We start from the raw sequence: 16979 nt of genomic DNA on the forward strand, positions 1-16979 counted from the left end.
ATGACATTAAATGAAGCTTTTATATGCATTTAGGTTGATCTCTTCTTATTTTACTCGGGTGGTAATTTTATACAGAACATGATTTTGTGCATGTTTCTACATAATGGGGTTTCTTCCTTCTGTAAGTTACCCTACATAATCGCCAGGATGTGCAAGAGATTGCACAATTGTCCTGGACATTATATATATATCACTGAGCTTAAAATAACAACTACCCCAAACAACCTAAATTCCATAGCTTCTCTTTTACACCCATACTACTTTACTCATGAAGACCATACCTGTTATCATAAATATAAGATTTCCTGGATGCATAGCATGCTGTTGCATTGAGCCAAGACATGTTCATGATGCTGAAGGGTTTATTGTCGTTATATAAATTAATCCAGAATACATAATTTGCCAGGCCTGATTCCTCTTTCATTGTTCTGCCAGTAGGAAAGTTTTCATGAATTAAAGAAGTGCATTCACTGCTTTTTCTGAGCCTCTTAATTTATCCTTTGAAATAACAAAAGCCCCTCATGTCATTGTCTGTTTATGTGCTTCAGTCAAGGTTTTCAAAGTACTTTCCAAACACAAAGACATCCCTATCTTTGTTCCCAAACTCAGGTATGGATGGAATCAATTTTTTTCAGGAAGAAAAAGGAAAACAAAACACCAAAGCTGTTTGAAGTCTTTCAAGTGCTCTGGGAAGCACATTTAGAAAAAACAAAACAAAACAAAACACAAGAGTAAAACTCTTCCTTGGGTTATTCATTTGGGGGCTGTAGCTTCATTTGACAGCAGTGAAAGGCAAGTCTGACTTGGAGAGACCGCCCAAGATTAAAAGGGCAGAAATTAATTTCACAGTGAAGCTACAAGTGTCAGATTTCAAGCAAGCGTATGAGAACTTCTTGTTATGCGACTAAAGAATAATCCTTCTAGGGCCTTTATTTCTCTTACATCAGATTTTACTGCTATCAATCTAATTTGCTGTAGGGCTGAAGATGGGGAATCGGATGTTTGCTTCATTTCCTATAGGGATGGGCAGAATCTAGGCAATCGAGGGGGGTCCAAGTGGCCTGAGAAAAACTGCATGCCATCTGTTTATATCTTATCACTTTTTACATTGAGGCCAAAATAATAATAATAATAATAATAATAATAATAATAAAAGTGTTGTCGTTTTTTTCTGAGTTACCACTGAAAATTTTCCCAACAAAGGTTTTGCTATAGAGAATCCTTTTATATTGACCTTCCTTCCTACCCAAGATATAGACTCAACTAATATAGAAGCATGAAAAAATATGGAAGTATGACAAATTTAATGTAATTTTACCATGATGGTGTAGGCAGACTTGATGGTAAAAGCACATGAGTGTGAATTAGTGAAAAAAAATATTAATTACACGTTAAAATAATGTTCTATCACATTAAAGAACAGAGAATTCTTCACTTATCCCATTTTAAAATATGATTTAAAAAAAACAAAACACAAAAAACCCTGCTCCTGTTGGTGACAACTACTTGTGAGTCCTGTGTCTTTAACTGAGTGGCTTCCCCAATGGAGCCTTAAAACACCCTACCAGGAGGATCAAGATGGCGGCGTAGATAAACATCTGGGCTGCTGCCGTCCACAACAATTTCCAAAACTACAACTAAAAGACAGAACGTCTATCACCCAGAACCATGGGAAAGCTGGCTGAGTGGAACCTCTACAACTAGACCGAAAGAGACGGGCGCAATCAGGGCACAAACGCTGAAAAACTGAGGTACAGGGGAGCGCACGGGTGATACGAGCTGGCGGCGGAGCCCAGCTGAAGGCGGGCATTGCTTTCTTCAATCCGAAGATAGACAGGCCCCCAATCTCTCTGAAATCCAGTTTCTGGGGAGAGACTGGGCTGTCTGCCATTGGGTCAGAGTGAGGGTGGCTTACTAGCAGAGCTGCGTGGAGGTAGAATTGTTGGCTGCGCCGGGGTGCGAGACAGCGAGGACATGGTCGGAGGTGCAGGGAAGCGGTTGGAGGTGGCTCATTGCCAGTCATTGCTGTTTGCCACGCCCTAGCCTAGTGATGCCCTGAGACTCCGTCCCGCACAATCTACAAACACACCCAAGCTCCTAGCAGCGGCTTTTGCATATGAATGGCCTTCTCTATTGCAGTTTAAACTAGTAAACTTGCAACCCGGTACAGACAGCTCTAAGGACTCCAAGCTCCAAGCAGGGAGGAGAGGACGGCAGTTCTTGTTGTAGCTCCTGCAGGGTAGCCTCAGACAGCAGCTGAACTGCACCCCATTGGAGATTCAGAAGCCAATGCACCTAATGGTCAGTGTGAGGCACCAGATTTCAACTCCTCACATCCATAAGTGACACATTCGGGAGGCGGACTCAGTGAGCACCAAAGCCCCACTCAAACAAGCCCTGCACCACAAGCGTGTCTCCAGTGCAGCAGTGCTTCCATTATAGACACAGCAGGTCCTCACAGCCAATTGGCCTGGAGGTCAATTCCTCCCAGTGTACCAACAGCAATCAAGGCTTTTAACTACACCAAGACTTTCCACTCAGCCCACAAAGGGGGGTACCAAGAGCGACCATCTAGGGTGATTAGGGAAGCTGAGCTACTGGCCCCTATAGGTCACTGACCACACAAAGCCACTCCATCAACACAGGGAGGCAGACAAAATGCAGAGACACCGAAGTATGTCACGAATAGAAGAGATAGAGGAAAGTAAACTAATGGACAACACAGTGTTCAGAACCACATTTATAAGGTTACTCAAGAATCTTCTAAAAACCACTGAGAAACTTGAAGAGACCTTCAAGGACCTTAATGAGAATACCAAAAAAATGGAAAAGGACCAGTCAGAAATTATGCATACACTGTCTGAAATAAAGAATATACAGAAACTCAACTATAGATCACCATACCCAAAGAGTCAAACCAAAGATCTGAAATATGAGGAAGCAAAAAACACCCAACCAGAGAGGCAGAAAGAAAGAAGAATCCAAAAGTGTAAGGATAGCGTAAGGAGCCTCTGGGATGGCTTTAAGCGTACCAACATCCGAATTTTGGGGGTGCCAGAAGAAGAGAGAGAGCAAGATACTGAAAACCTATTTGAAGAAATAATGACAGAAAACTTCCCCCACCTGGTGAAAGAAATAGACTTACAAGTTCAGGAAGCGCACAGAACCCCAAACAAGAGGAATCCAAAGAGGACCACACCAAGACACATCATAATTAAAATGCCAAGGGCAAAAGACAAAGAGAGAATCTTGAAAGCAGCAAGAGAAAAACAGTTAGTTACCTACAAGGGAGTACCCATACGACTGTCAGCTGATTTCTCAACAGAAACTATGCAGGCCAGACGGGAGTGGCAAGAAATATTCAAAGTGATGAACAGCAAGAACCTACAACCAAGATTACTCTACCCAGCAAAGCTATCATTCAGAATTGAAGGTCAGACGAAGAGCTTCACAGACAAGAAAAAGCTAAAGGAGTTCATCACCACCAAACCAGGATTACATGAAATGCTGAAGGGTATTCTTTAAGAAGAGGAAGAAGAAAAAAAAGGTAAAGGTAAAAATTATGAACAACAAAAAGACATCAAATACATACCTACCAACAAGTGAACCTAAAAATCAAGTGAATAAAAAATCTGAAGAACAGTATGGACTGGTGAATATAATAGAATCAGGGACATAGAAAGGGAGGGGATAGACAATTATCATGGGGAAGGTTGCCTGAGGGATGCAGGAAGAGATTGGACAAAAATCTTACACCTATGGATGAAGACAGTGGCGGGGGGTAAGGGCATGGGGTGGGGTGGGGAATCAGGTGGAGGGGAGCAATAGGGGGGGGCAGGGAGAGGAGCACCTGTAATAATCTGAACAATAAAGATTTATTTAAAAAAATAAAGATAGATGATAGATAAAAAAAAACAAAACACCCTACCACTGTCCTTGTTTTATGTCTAAACTTTATTTAAATATTGGATTTGGTACCATGCAGTAATTTGCATGTATCTATTAATTACCTATTACAGAACTCAGAGCGCCTACAATGTGTAAATGAGGCACACATTTTGCAAGATTATGCACATAAAGATTCTCTTCTGGGTATTTTAACTAAGTTATTCTTTAGGAGGAAGAAAAAAAAGGGTGCTTAGTAAGTGCTTAGAACATTGAGGGTGAATTTATAGACCAAATCTACTACTCTCTTATGCTTCATGTTATAAATTTAAAAAATGAACATAATAGTGCCCCCAAAATCAGATTTAATTTTTATAGGATAATTTTATGTACAGAGAGAACTGTAGCATCACAATTAAGGTTCTAAAAACTAGACAGATAAAAATACATTTAAAATTATTTTTGTTTCTGTTCAGCGTGTATTCGTTTAAACAATAACTGCTCTATGGTGAGCACTCACGTTGGCCCCGGTGCTATCTCAAGTTCTGGCTATGGATTCATTTATTTGGTCCTCATGACTCTAAGGCAGGCAGGCATGTCATGCCCAAATCACAGGATGGAGGCACGGAGACTGAGTGCGTAAGCTCAAGGACACTGGGAACTGCTTCCATGCAGGTTCAAGAAACCAAACATAATTAAACAGAATAAAAATAGTTAAACAGATAAAATATAAAAGAATAGGACAGAACAGAATAAAAGAGTGCAGAAAATAGCCCAGGCCATCAGAGATAGGAAAATTGTTATTTTTGATATTTTTGTTTTGAATACACATGTATGTGTGAACTAATTCTTTTTTGTTGTTGTTGTTAATCCTCACTCACCCAAGGATATTTTTCCATTGATTTTTAGATAGAAGATAGAGTGGAAGGGAGGGAGGGATAGGGGAGAAAGAGAGAGAGATGTGAGAGAGACACATTGATTGGTTGCCTCCTGCACACATCCGGGCTAGGACCAGGGATCAAACCTGCAACCCAGCTACGTACCCTTGACTAGGAATCAAACCCGGGACCCTTTGGTAGATGGGCCGATGCTCTAATCACTGAGCAACACTGGCCAGGGCATGTGAACTAATTCTTGATGTTTAAAGCATTCTTGCTTTGGGTTGTGGCTTAAAATATATATAAAATATTAACTATGCTAAAATCAAAAGCAGTAGCATTATGATTCTAAAGGGATAAACATTAGACCTTAATTTTTAAAAGCTATCTACTAGTATAGTGATTATCGTAGGTTGGAAAACATATGTTAGCCCAAGGCTAAATATTCTGTTCTGGTTTTTAAAATTCATGTTAAAAGAAGAAAAACATTGTAAGATTAATCCCCTTCTATCAGATTGATAGAACTCACAACAACAAGAAAATAATGTAAACACAAAATCACATTTATTTTTTTCTAAAGCACGAAGGAGCTCACTCTGCACATAAACAATAAGCAAACCACACAAATTTTGAGAAAAATGTCCCCAAGAATACATACATATATATATTTATTCTTCAGAGCAGTGAGCAGGAGTTTGACAACAATGTGAAGTGGTTTTCAATAAAGAATGCTTTCTGACAGGCTTTTGAGGAGGAAATGGACAGGTAAATTCTGCCACATAGCATCCGGTACTCAGTCTCTTGATCCCCAAGGACAGTGAAAGCCACCTTGGGATTTATATTTAGCTTCATCATTACTCTGTTCAACGTTTGCATTTCACTAAATCTGGACCAGAACTAACCCCCTGATGCTTGCGCCCGCACACTCAGGGCTGTGGGAGGAAAAGGGAGGAGAGCTTGGGCATGAAAACACGCCTGGGGACCAATGCCAGGGTTTCCTAAAGGTGAGTATTCATTTGTGCACCTCTTTCCAGGAGTTTCCTGTAGAGACACGAAGGTGTGTCAGGGTTCTAAGTCATACCTAAAATGGCTAGGTCCATTGGGAACTGCAAATGTCTCTTGTAAGCCTTCAGAAAAAAGAAAAAATTCACAATAATGCACGCCATTTAGAACTTATGTTAAGACTTTGGACATGACACATTTATTAGTCCCCCTTTTCACAACTCAGAACACGCTTATTAAACATGTGAACGTTTCTGGCATCATCATCAGCTTTAAAACGTGGACAACAATGAAACGATGTCCAAGAGGCTACAGAAGCACCTGATGCTGCATCTCTTCCATGTGTAAGAGACCCAATCCAACATGCCTTCCAGCTGGCCCTTAAGGCTTTCCATATGTCTGCTTCTGAGATGAAAAGAGTCAAAACAGGAAGAATTTGGAAAGGAGTGAAGATTCAAAATACGTTCCTGGACCTCACACCCATTGTTTCCTCTCTGACATCTCAGCTCTAGCTGCCAACAGGGATATGGAAGGCACACTTCACAATCAGCAAAGCACTCGAGTGTTTCCCTACCGCCTTCCTTCCTTAACTGTGCATAACTCTCATGGGAGTAAAACAGAGAGTCAATGGGGTTTGATGCTCATGGTATCAGTTTAGAAAGACCTCCTGCTGCCATGCAGGGAGCTTGTCCCAAGGTGTCCTCCTAGGTTCCCAAACCTTTGACAATTGAATCAGAGGAAAAGCTGGGAGAATAAATGAGGGAGCTGAGCCTCCTCGGCCTCAGTTCACGAAGACTAGGACAACCTCTCGTGCCCTCCTCCACGTTTCACTCTCTTTTGAATATTAAATTCATCTTAGCTGATTAGCCTGCTTTTGTGTTCTAATTGCAAAAATGTTCTTTTAAATGTATGGCAGTCAATCCTGCTGGATATGTTTGGGCCTCTTAAAGTGTATTCCATTAAAAACACCACAAAACCGGAGGCAAAAGAGTGTAGGGTGAAGTGAGGGGGCTGATTAGAAGTTTTAATTCTTTCCTGTCAGAGAGCAAAATATTCAAACACAAAGTAACAAGAATTGGCTGAGGATACTGACTTCCCACAGTCCAGGAGGTCAACCCACATTAGGCAAAGGCCACATTTCAAAGTGCAGAACATCTGGGCCCGTGTATGGCTAAGGCCCGAAGTCCTGCAAAAAGCATATGCACCATTCAGAACACGGCACTTGGAGGATAAAGCACATACGTTCTAAGTGATGTAGGAAGATCAAAGCACGTGTGACATTTCAGTACATTCTATATTTATTAGACAAGATATTCAGGTCTTACCATACTATCAGGGCTAAACTTAACATTTGACAAAGTGGTTGTATATGGCCGTTCTTCCTGCTTCTGATACTACACTTGTTTATACTTACTGCATAGGAATCCTAAACCTAAATGAAAACTGATGGTCAACCTCAAAATGCACACCCTTGAGGAAGGTAAAAGTATAGGATCTTCAAAGGCTGGGGACAGCTGCTGCCTGTTTGTGAATCTTGAACAGCTCGTCCAAATTCTTAAGCCCACCCCTGTGGGTTAGACACCAGGTAATCGAGTTCCTGTGCTGGCACTACCGAGAAATGGGGAGAAGTCTGGTGGGCCATCTGTGACATGGCTCAGGAATTCTGGAAACACAGCTACTGAGACTAGAAGTTAGATTGACTGAGTTATTTAATATCCTAAAAAAAAATAAAAAAAAAATCGGCCACTGGTAAAAATCAGACTAAATATTCGTAGTCAAGCATAATCAAATCTAAAAGTGCTTCCACAAAGGAAAAAAAACAACAACTGGGCAAATTACTGCTGAATAAGCATGATTATATGAGAATAAAAATTATATGTAAGAGGGAGAATTTTGTCCTTAGTTCTCTATATATGGAGTTACCTCGAGAGCATAAAGTTCTCTATTATAAGGTATTAGTAAGTGCTATGAAATATTAAGAAAATCTACTCCTTTCCCTTGTTAGTTTATATTATTTGGAATTAAAGGAGAAAAACATCGTATTTAAATAGCATTCACATCAATACTTGTAAAGGATTTATCATAGTCATAATTTGTTTTTAATTTTAGGTTATGGGAAAATACACTAATTAGTTAGGAGGCATAAAAATACTCTTTGCTTTGCTTAATCTTCCTAGGTGTCTGGTACAGATTAAGTCCTATTAATATAAACATTATGTGGGATGTCTACATATTTTTCATTATACTAAAATTCCAACGTCCTAAAATTCCTAGGAATTAAAAGTATAATAGGATAAAATTGGGAAAATAGAGTGCTTGCGATATACAAGGTTTAAAGATTTTTAATAATATTTTTAATAGGATTTGCCTTCATTTAAAAGTTCTAACAGATTGATCTGAGTATGAAATTGCCAGCGACTATGGCATAATCCTTGGGGAGACTAGGCCATTGCAATGAAACCATTCCTTTCAGTATTGACAGCTCGTGAGTGCCCAGCACTTGTCCCAATTTATGAAGACTTCAGTCTACACAACAGCGGAGTATGGAATGTGTTTCTCTTCTAATAAAACCGAAGTAATAACAGCATCACACAGTTATACATTAAGGTGACTTAAGTACACAAAAATACAACTATTTATGCCACGTAGTTGTGTGAATACTATTCCTAAGAGACTTTAAATCTTTACTACCCAACTTCTGCCAAACACTTTTGAAGCACAGAACTATATTAAGAAAGCACGTGGCATTCAATTTCTGACAATTAATCCCCAAAGAGGGCAAAGCGCAACAATAACAAGTCTCTAAAACGCAAATTCCATTAAGTGCAAATTTCCAGAACACAAAGTCAACCTAGAAACACGTTTTATCTCAGTGAGTTCTCTTTTTAAATTAGTAAGCTCAGTATATAATTTTAAAGCAATCTGAAATGATTTTCCAATGTTTGTCTGTAGTCTAACTTTTTCTCCCTCATAAAAATATATTCACTGGTTCATTTTCCATATCCAATTTTCATATTTACTAGCTCAGAATATGGAACCTCACAGGAATAACTTTCCTCTTCACATTTCCAAATATTAGGTAGATTTTACTTAAATCTCATAATAAGAACACCACTAGTCATAACATTCTCTTATATTTAAGCTTAAAGTAAATCTGAACAGCTCAAAAGGGATACATTTTGAATCCTCCCAACCAGAGATTTGAGAATTAGTGCAACTTCCTTCGATTTGTCAAGTGAGCACTGTAAGTAAGCACACAAAGAGATAGTCATCCCAAGAACAAGGTACTATTTTTTGACTTTCTAACTCTGCCTGGGCATAAGGAGGTGCAGAACCACGCTATCCAGGAGAACTTGGAGACGCCGAGGGTCTTAGACTGAGCTTGAAAAGGGAACCACCTGCTTTCCGCCCACATAAACCTCCTCAATATTCCGGTCATCTCCTGAAAGAAAAAAATCATGGAACCGTTTTGTGTCAATTAGTATTTTTAAAAATGTATACAGAGTGTCCCCCCAAAGTATACACTGAGTGACCAGATTATTATGATCTCTGAACGCATAATAATCTGGCCATTATTATATATATATATATATATATATATATATATATATATATATATATATATACATACACACACACACACACACACACACACACACACACACACTAGAGGCCCGGTGCACGAAATTCGTGCACGGAGGGGAGTTGTCCCTCAGCCCAGCCTGTACCCTCGCCAATATGGGACCCCTTAAGGGATGTCCGACTGCCCTCTCACAATCCAGGACTGCTGGCTCCCAACTGCTTGCCTGCCTGCCTTCCTGATTGCCCCTAACCGCTTCTGTCTGCCAGCCTGATCACCCCCTAACCACTCTGCTGCCAGCTTGTTTGCCCCCAACTTCCCTCCTCTGCCGGCATGGTCACCCCTAACTGCCCTCTCCTGCAGGGTTGATCACCTCCAACTGCCCTCCCTTGCAGGCTTGGTCCCTCTCAACTGCCCTCCCTTGCAGGCCGGGTGCCTCCCAACTGCCCTCTCCTGCTGGCCATCTTGTGGTGGCCATCTTGTATCCACATGGGGGCAGGATCTTTGACCACATGGGGGCAGCGATATTGTGTGTTGCAGTGATGATCAATCTGCAGATTACTCTTTTATTAGATAGGATATATATATATATATATATATATATATATATATATATATATGGCCTGGTGCATGAATTCGTGCATGGGTGGGGGCCAGCCAGCCTGATCAGGGGGAGGGAAGATGGGCAGTTGGCTGGCCTGCCTGCTGGTCGAACTCCTGGTTGAGGGGACAATTTGCATATTAGCCTTTTATTATATAGGATATACAAGGAGTGGCCAGATTATTATGCGTTCAGAGATCATAATAATTTGGCCACTCAGTGTATACATCACTGGCTCAGCTGAGAGCTCAATTGATGTCTCTTTCTTTTCAGATTTAACATAATTCTTCAAAGTGTATATACATTTTTGGGGATACCCTGTATATATTTTGTTGTTGTTGAGAATATTAAAGATGTCCCCCATTTTTCCCTTCTTTGCCCCCTCCACCCAGCACCTGCCTCACCCTAGGCCTTCACCACACTATTGTCTGTGTCCATGGGCTATGCATATACAGTATGTATATAAGTTATTTGGTTAATCTCTTCCCATCCCGCTCCCCTCTGAAATAAGTATTTTAATTGCCCCTGGGAGAGGTTTAAAAGCAAAACACACTTCTAAAAGAGAACATAAAAAAGACGGCCTTTGTTTCTCTGAGATTGTTTAAAATATAGACAGGGGGATATGACCAGTAGAAGATGCTGCATCTAATTTGAAAACTGGGGTCTGAAATCTGCCCCTAAGGCAGAAATCACATAAAGTTGAATTGACCCCTATCGCTGTCCTTCAGCTGAAGTGAGTGGTTTGCCTTTCTAGCCCCAAATGTAAAAGAAGTGCTTAGCTTTACACCCCAGAATACACTTAGGTGGTGAGATGAAGGACCTGTAAGAACTCAGCTCCACAATGAATACAACAGGTGTCTCTCCCATCCCAAGTTCACTCAGGGCTCAGAGCACACTCAACGGAGTGGGAGGCAGAGTAGAATCTTGTACATTATTTATTTTCCTCCCTCCGTGAATACAATGGAATGTGAGTATGTGAAAAAGCATGTGTGAAAAGATTCCACCACATCCTTATCATAAATACAACCTGGTAGGGCAGCCTCGGGATAGAGAATGAGTGTAGGAGGAAGATGTATGATTAGCCATTCCCTGGGCCTGCCACTCCTCCGATTAGGATTTATGACTGTATGTTCTAGAGGAGCATGCCAATTTCACAGTGTGTCTTTAAATATTGTGCCATAAATGGACTCCATGCTGAAAAATGTTTTTTAAAAAAGCAACGCAAATGATCACACATAGGGTTTTACAAGTGGTATCATAAATGCAGAGAGTCATACCCAAGATAGAGACAAAGAAAGATTTTATTTAGCATAGAGACATATTTCTACTTACCTAGATAGAGAAACTTCTGGATAAAAGCCTAAAATGGAAAATAAAGGTAATAATAAGAAATAGTCATTTTTGTGCATTTAGAAGAGTAAATTCACAGTCAGTAGAGGGTTGGCAAAACCCAGAAATATAAATCCATTTCTCAGTGGTAAAATCTACTTTTATTAATGAAAAAGAAGTGGTCCTTTGCTTAAAAAAAAAATACTGGCTATTAACAAATGTTTATCTATTGCCTGAAAGTTCTTGGTATATAAAACTATGGAACCTTTAGAACAAAAGTTTACATAAATTAATTTAATAAAATAATGCAAATAGTTTAAGAGATGCATAATATAAGAAAAATGATTGAATGAATAGGGCTGAGCCCTATTCCAAGAAATCCATTCTAATAAAGGAGCAAAAGAATAAATAATATAAAAATAACAATCAACCTGAAATAACCCAGCATCTTTCTTCTAAAAACCCCCAATATGTTATATTTACATATTTACTTTCATAAGTAAATATGTAAATATTTATAAATTTATAAATGGTAATTAATGTTTTTAGAAAAACTCAATATCTTATAACTAATTGCTATTAAAGTAAGAAGAACCAGTTTATTTCCTATATAGGGAAACATTTATAATAAAAGGAACAAAGTAATAAAACTCATTTTCTTATAATTGAGAAAATCAATGTAGCATTGTGGTCAATCAACAGACTCTGGAAGTCATGAAGTCCTGGGCTTGAATCCCAACTCTGTCTACTAATTACTAATTACCAGCCATGGGTCCTTAGGTAAATCACTTAACCTCCCTTAAGCCTCACTGCCCCACAGATTACATGGCAATATAGATAGTATCTACCTCTCATAAGAGTTGTTTTGATCATTAAATAAAAGTTAATTATGCAAATGCTTAATGCTATACCATCTAGCACCCAGCAAGTGTATTCAGTAAGTGCTAGCTATATTATGGCTTCTTATAGCCCAAACCATTAAAATATACAAATATATTCAAAATACAAATATTCTATTAGTACCATCATTGCTAACATTATTGTCATGAAATTATGTTAACTTTTAAAAATCTAACTTCTCCTCTTAAGAGTCTCTTGTATTCCATGAAAATGTTTGTTTCTATTTTGTTTTCTACAAGGAAGCTTCTGTGATTACTTCAGGAAATAGATGCCTTTTGATTAAGTTTTTTTTACTTACGTCAGAAGTATCACTAAAATCCCCACAAAACAGGTCAATGGGTGAATCAGATGCTTTGGGGTTGATCAGGAGGGCATCAAATTCCTTGCCCACTTCAAAGTTTCCAATTTCTTTATCAAGCCCCAGGGCTACAGGGTGGAATAAATTAATAAACAGTTAGTATTTTGAGCCATCAGACCATGCCAATGTCCCAGTTTGCAAGGACAGAGTCAGCCAACATGTCACTAGAAAAAAAAATTAATATCTTAATAGTGGAGCATAAAAACTCTCTCATTCCAACAGATCACAAGACTTTGACTTACAGAAATCCGAGTAAGCACAGGGAAAGCAAATCTGAGAATAAAAAGTTCCCTTCATCACCATAATCATAACTCTGATAGTGTCTCTCTATTTTAGCTCTATCAGTGCACGTCATAGTCCAGCTGTCTAGGACTTTCATCCATCCCTCCAAAAAACAAGGCACTCGACAAAATATCCTTTTTCTTTCTGCCTCCTAGTCTTCCCCACAACACTCCTATCCCTGTCCTTTTGGATCTTTTCATTTTATGAAATAGCTGACAAGATCTATTTTCATGGCAGTGAAATAAACCTCAAATAAATAAAAAATAGTTATCTTTTTGCACATTAGCCAATGCAGGCATATCCATCATAAGTTCCTTAGTTTAAATCCTTGGAAGAGAAAAAAAATCACTTCTGAAAGTAAACAGATGCTCATGACTTAAAAGTCCCAATACTTTTGAAAGTAGACCAATTTCTTTGCAACTTCAAAGATTTTCTGGTTGCCAGAAAAGAATGGTTTTCATAAACAGGGCATAGGTTGATATGTCTATTAATTTGATCCACCTCATGGCTAGAATTCATGTTCCATGTGTATTAGATGACAAAGAACATCTCTTTCACTAACATGAATTTAGTTTCACAAGATGGAGGTAGTTGACTTTCCTGGTCAATGAAGGTGTTGAATCTTGAGCTCAGGACAGCCTGTAATTTGAGAAAGGTGTACACTGAGGTACTAAATGAAAGCATGCATAAAGGGAGGGTCAACTGGAGTGCAGCACTTTTATTTGAATTCTTACATGTGTTTTTTCTGTTCTTTCACTGTCAGGATATGGTCCAATGTGAAAATATTGGCTGGCATGTCCCTGTTAGACCATATCTGATACATTATATTTCTACTAGAGGCCCAGTGCACAAATTCATGCACGGGTGGGATCCCTTAGAATGGCCTGCAATCAGGGCCAATCGGGGCCATCTTGCCCAGTCTTGATCAGGTCCTGTCGGGGCCAGCCAGCTGGGGGAAGAGACCGAGGGAAGCTGGCTGTGGGAGCATACTGAACACCAGGGGGCAGCCCCTGCATTGAGCGTCTGCCCCCTGGTGGTCAGCATGCATCATAGCAACTGGTACAATCGGTCATTTGGTCAACTAGTCTTTAACAGTCGCTTAGGCTTTTATATATATAGATGGATGTATGGATATGTATGGGCAATGCACTAATCACTGAGTTAGAAACCCTATTTATTCTGAAAAGGTTATTTAAAGGGCACCTCTTTTATTCTTAGAAAAGAAATTTTTTTTTTCTAAAATTCTTATAGGAAGACAAGGGAGCAAAAATAATTAGAAATGTTAAAAGCAGTTAGGTAACTTCTATTAATAGTATGGAGAAGGACTGAATGTAATAGAAAAAATCACTGGAAATTCTCTCCTCCTTCATTCATGTGCCCTCTACAAAGAAACATGACAAACATGTTTTTAATAACTGTATTCAACATAAACTTGTGTGTTTAATAGACCAGATAACCAGGTTCATTTGCCAGAGTTTGATAATATATATAAAGTAACTGAGCCATTTATTGGAACCTGGAGAGTTCAGGCATGTACTGACCAAAGAAGATATAATTGCTTTTTGGTGAATTTGTAAATAGACCTAGTTAACATCATTGCAGTAAGGCCCTGCTGGGCTGGTAAACACCTCAAATGCATTTCAGGAAATACAGTTTCGCTGCCTTTAGAGTGCATGTTGGCTCTGGAAGGGGATTTATGCAACATCTTGAATATAAAGGTGATGGAAAGCCAGGAAGATGCCACACTTTAAATAGGAATCCATTCATCTTGTTTCACTCTGACTCTTGTAGAGACACAAGTTAAGGAGAAGAAACTCCATAACAGCAAGCCCTGCAGCCAAGAAAATGGATTTGGAAGCTATACAACAAGGCAGAAATGAGTTGGTAAGCAACCTAGGCTGGCTTGATCAGACAGAAAGAATCTTGATGAAGCAACTCACAGAGAGCCTAGAAGAAAACAAAAAGGCACAATTTAAATACAACTCATTTGCACCATGAAAATAAGATGATTGGCCAATTGCTTGAACTCAGGTGCACAAACACAATGAGGGTGGGGGTGAGGAGCGCCACACTTGTTAAAAGAATGGTGACTTAGAACATGGAACGTCACATGAAATCCTAAGACTTTGAAATGCAAGGAGCATGTCCTCTACTTGGTTTTCTTGGAAGGTTCTTGATGGCATTCATCACAGCCCCGAGCATTCAAAGAAGAGCCAGGAAGTTTCTCTTCACAGGATAGTCTTGGTTTTCATCATCCTCCATTTTTAAGACCCAGATTAGCTATATGTAAATCTACACATATATGTATATTTGTCTTGATATGTATGTTGTTATTTCTCACAAGCAACCTAAGGTTTCATGCTATGTTCACTATCATTCATCTAGAATACACCATAATGCTAAAGTGACTGAAAGCAATACAATTACCGATTTCTATTTTTCCCCATAAAAATAGTTACATGTGAGAACTGGGAAAAGCTGGTGAACAATATTTGCATATCAACCCACTATATTTCAACATTTCTCTCCACTTAAAGAGACTTGGGTAATTACTGTACTTAATTACATAAAGAATGCATACCCTAAGGTGGGATTTACACAGGAAGGTATCACAGTGAAAGGATGAGAACCTATACTCTGGCATCAGATTTTGGATTCAAATCATGGCATAGCTTGAGAGCTGTGTAAGCTTCCACCAGGTACCTTGTTGATTAAATAGAATTAATAACAGTGGTTGGAAATAAATAACAACACACGTAACACATGTTGCATAGTGCCTACAACATAGTAAGAGCTCTTGGCTATTATTTTTATTTTTTAAATATATTTTTATTGATTTCAGAGAGGAAGGAAGAGGGAGAGAGAGACAGAAACATCAGTGATGAGAGAGAATGATTGTCTGCCTCCCACACACCCCATACTGGGGATTGAGCCCGCAATCCATGTGCCCTGACAGGGAATTGAACCGTGAGCTCCCGGTTCTTAGGTCAACACTCAACCACTGAGCCACACCGGCCAGGCATATTTTTACTATTAGTATTATTATCATCATCTTCACTTAGGGCAATAGAGTGTATTACTTGACTCAATGGAAAAACTTATTATTTTAAAGAACTTGTATGTGACCAATGCAAATAAATCCATTAAAGTAATTAATATGGTAACTGTATATTAAACATCTCTTCTGGCAAAGAAAGGGAGCATCCTGAAAGAATTATGCCTCCACCACATGCTTGAACATGGACTTATTTGCTAAGTTTGGGGTATGCTATGTGAGATGCAACCATCATGAATATTGGATGCCTGCTGATGCCACTATCATGTACCTTCATAATGCATCCAAGGACACAGATTGGCATGGTTGTACGTTGTTAGAGGAAAAACAATGGTTATTACCTTGGCTGCCTCCGAGAGTCGCTAGTCTGAATACCTCTTTGAGGGTGAGGCTATCCTCATTTTCCTTAGTAATTACAAGGGTATTAGAAACCATCACTGCTCTTCTGATTGCATCAAGCATGGAACATGAATAACCACCAGCCACATCTATGATAGATAAAATAAAGCCAGAACAGTAACCTTGTGAGATAAAGGGAATATCAAGTATATAAGTTTGAATTTTTAAATTTTATTTTTCAATTACAGTTTATGGTCAATGTTATTTTGCATTGGTTTCAGGTGTACAGCATAGTGGTTAGACAATAATATACATTACAAAGTGATACCCCCGATATTTCAAGTACCCACCCGGCACCACACATAGATATTACAATATTATTGACTACATTCCCTATGCTGTACTTTACAGCCCATCACTATTGGGTAACAACCAACTATTAATAGGTCAAGTGTTTTGTTTGTTTTAGTGACAGATATTGAGTCCTTAACACACTTCAAAGAAAAGATCTATACACCCAGACTAGACATAGACTAACATGTAAAGGAATCAAAAACCTGTAATTAGTATCAAATGTGCACCTGCATTAGTTTCCTTAGGGTTTCTGCAACAAGTTACCACAAATTTGGTGGCACAGGACAGCAGGAATTTATTCTCTCACAGCTTTGGAGGGCCGAAGTCTTACATCAAAGTGTTCACAGGGCCACGATCTCTATAAAGGCTCCGAGAAGAATCTTCCCTTGCTTCCTCCCTCAGTTTCTGGCGCCTCC

The 16979-nt window shown here is 39.2% G+C and overlaps 1 protein-coding gene across 1 annotated transcript in view; it reads right to left on the minus strand.

Annotated features, from left to right (window-relative positions):
* Positions 1-5348: 5348 nt before the first annotated feature.
* GDA (guanine deaminase) overlaps positions 5349-16979 on the minus strand; it is a 66930-nt gene continuing 55299 nt past the window's right edge. Inside the window, exons 11-14 of the mRNA XM_079789890.1 lie at positions 16212-16358; positions 12474-12601; positions 11279-11306; positions 5349-9207 (exon numbers count right to left, since the gene is read on the minus strand). Coding sequence (XP_079646016.1) covers positions 9137-9207; positions 11279-11306; positions 12474-12601; positions 16212-16358 — 374 coding nt within the window. The 3' untranslated portion in view covers positions 5349-9136. The remainder of the gene's footprint in view (positions 9208-11278; positions 11307-12473; positions 12602-16211; positions 16359-16979) is intronic.

Source organism: Cnephaeus nilssonii, assembly GCF_951640355.1.
Source record: "Cnephaeus nilssonii genome assembly, chromosome: 14".
NCBI lineage: Eukaryota > Metazoa > Chordata > Mammalia > Chiroptera > Vespertilionidae > Cnephaeus > Cnephaeus nilssonii.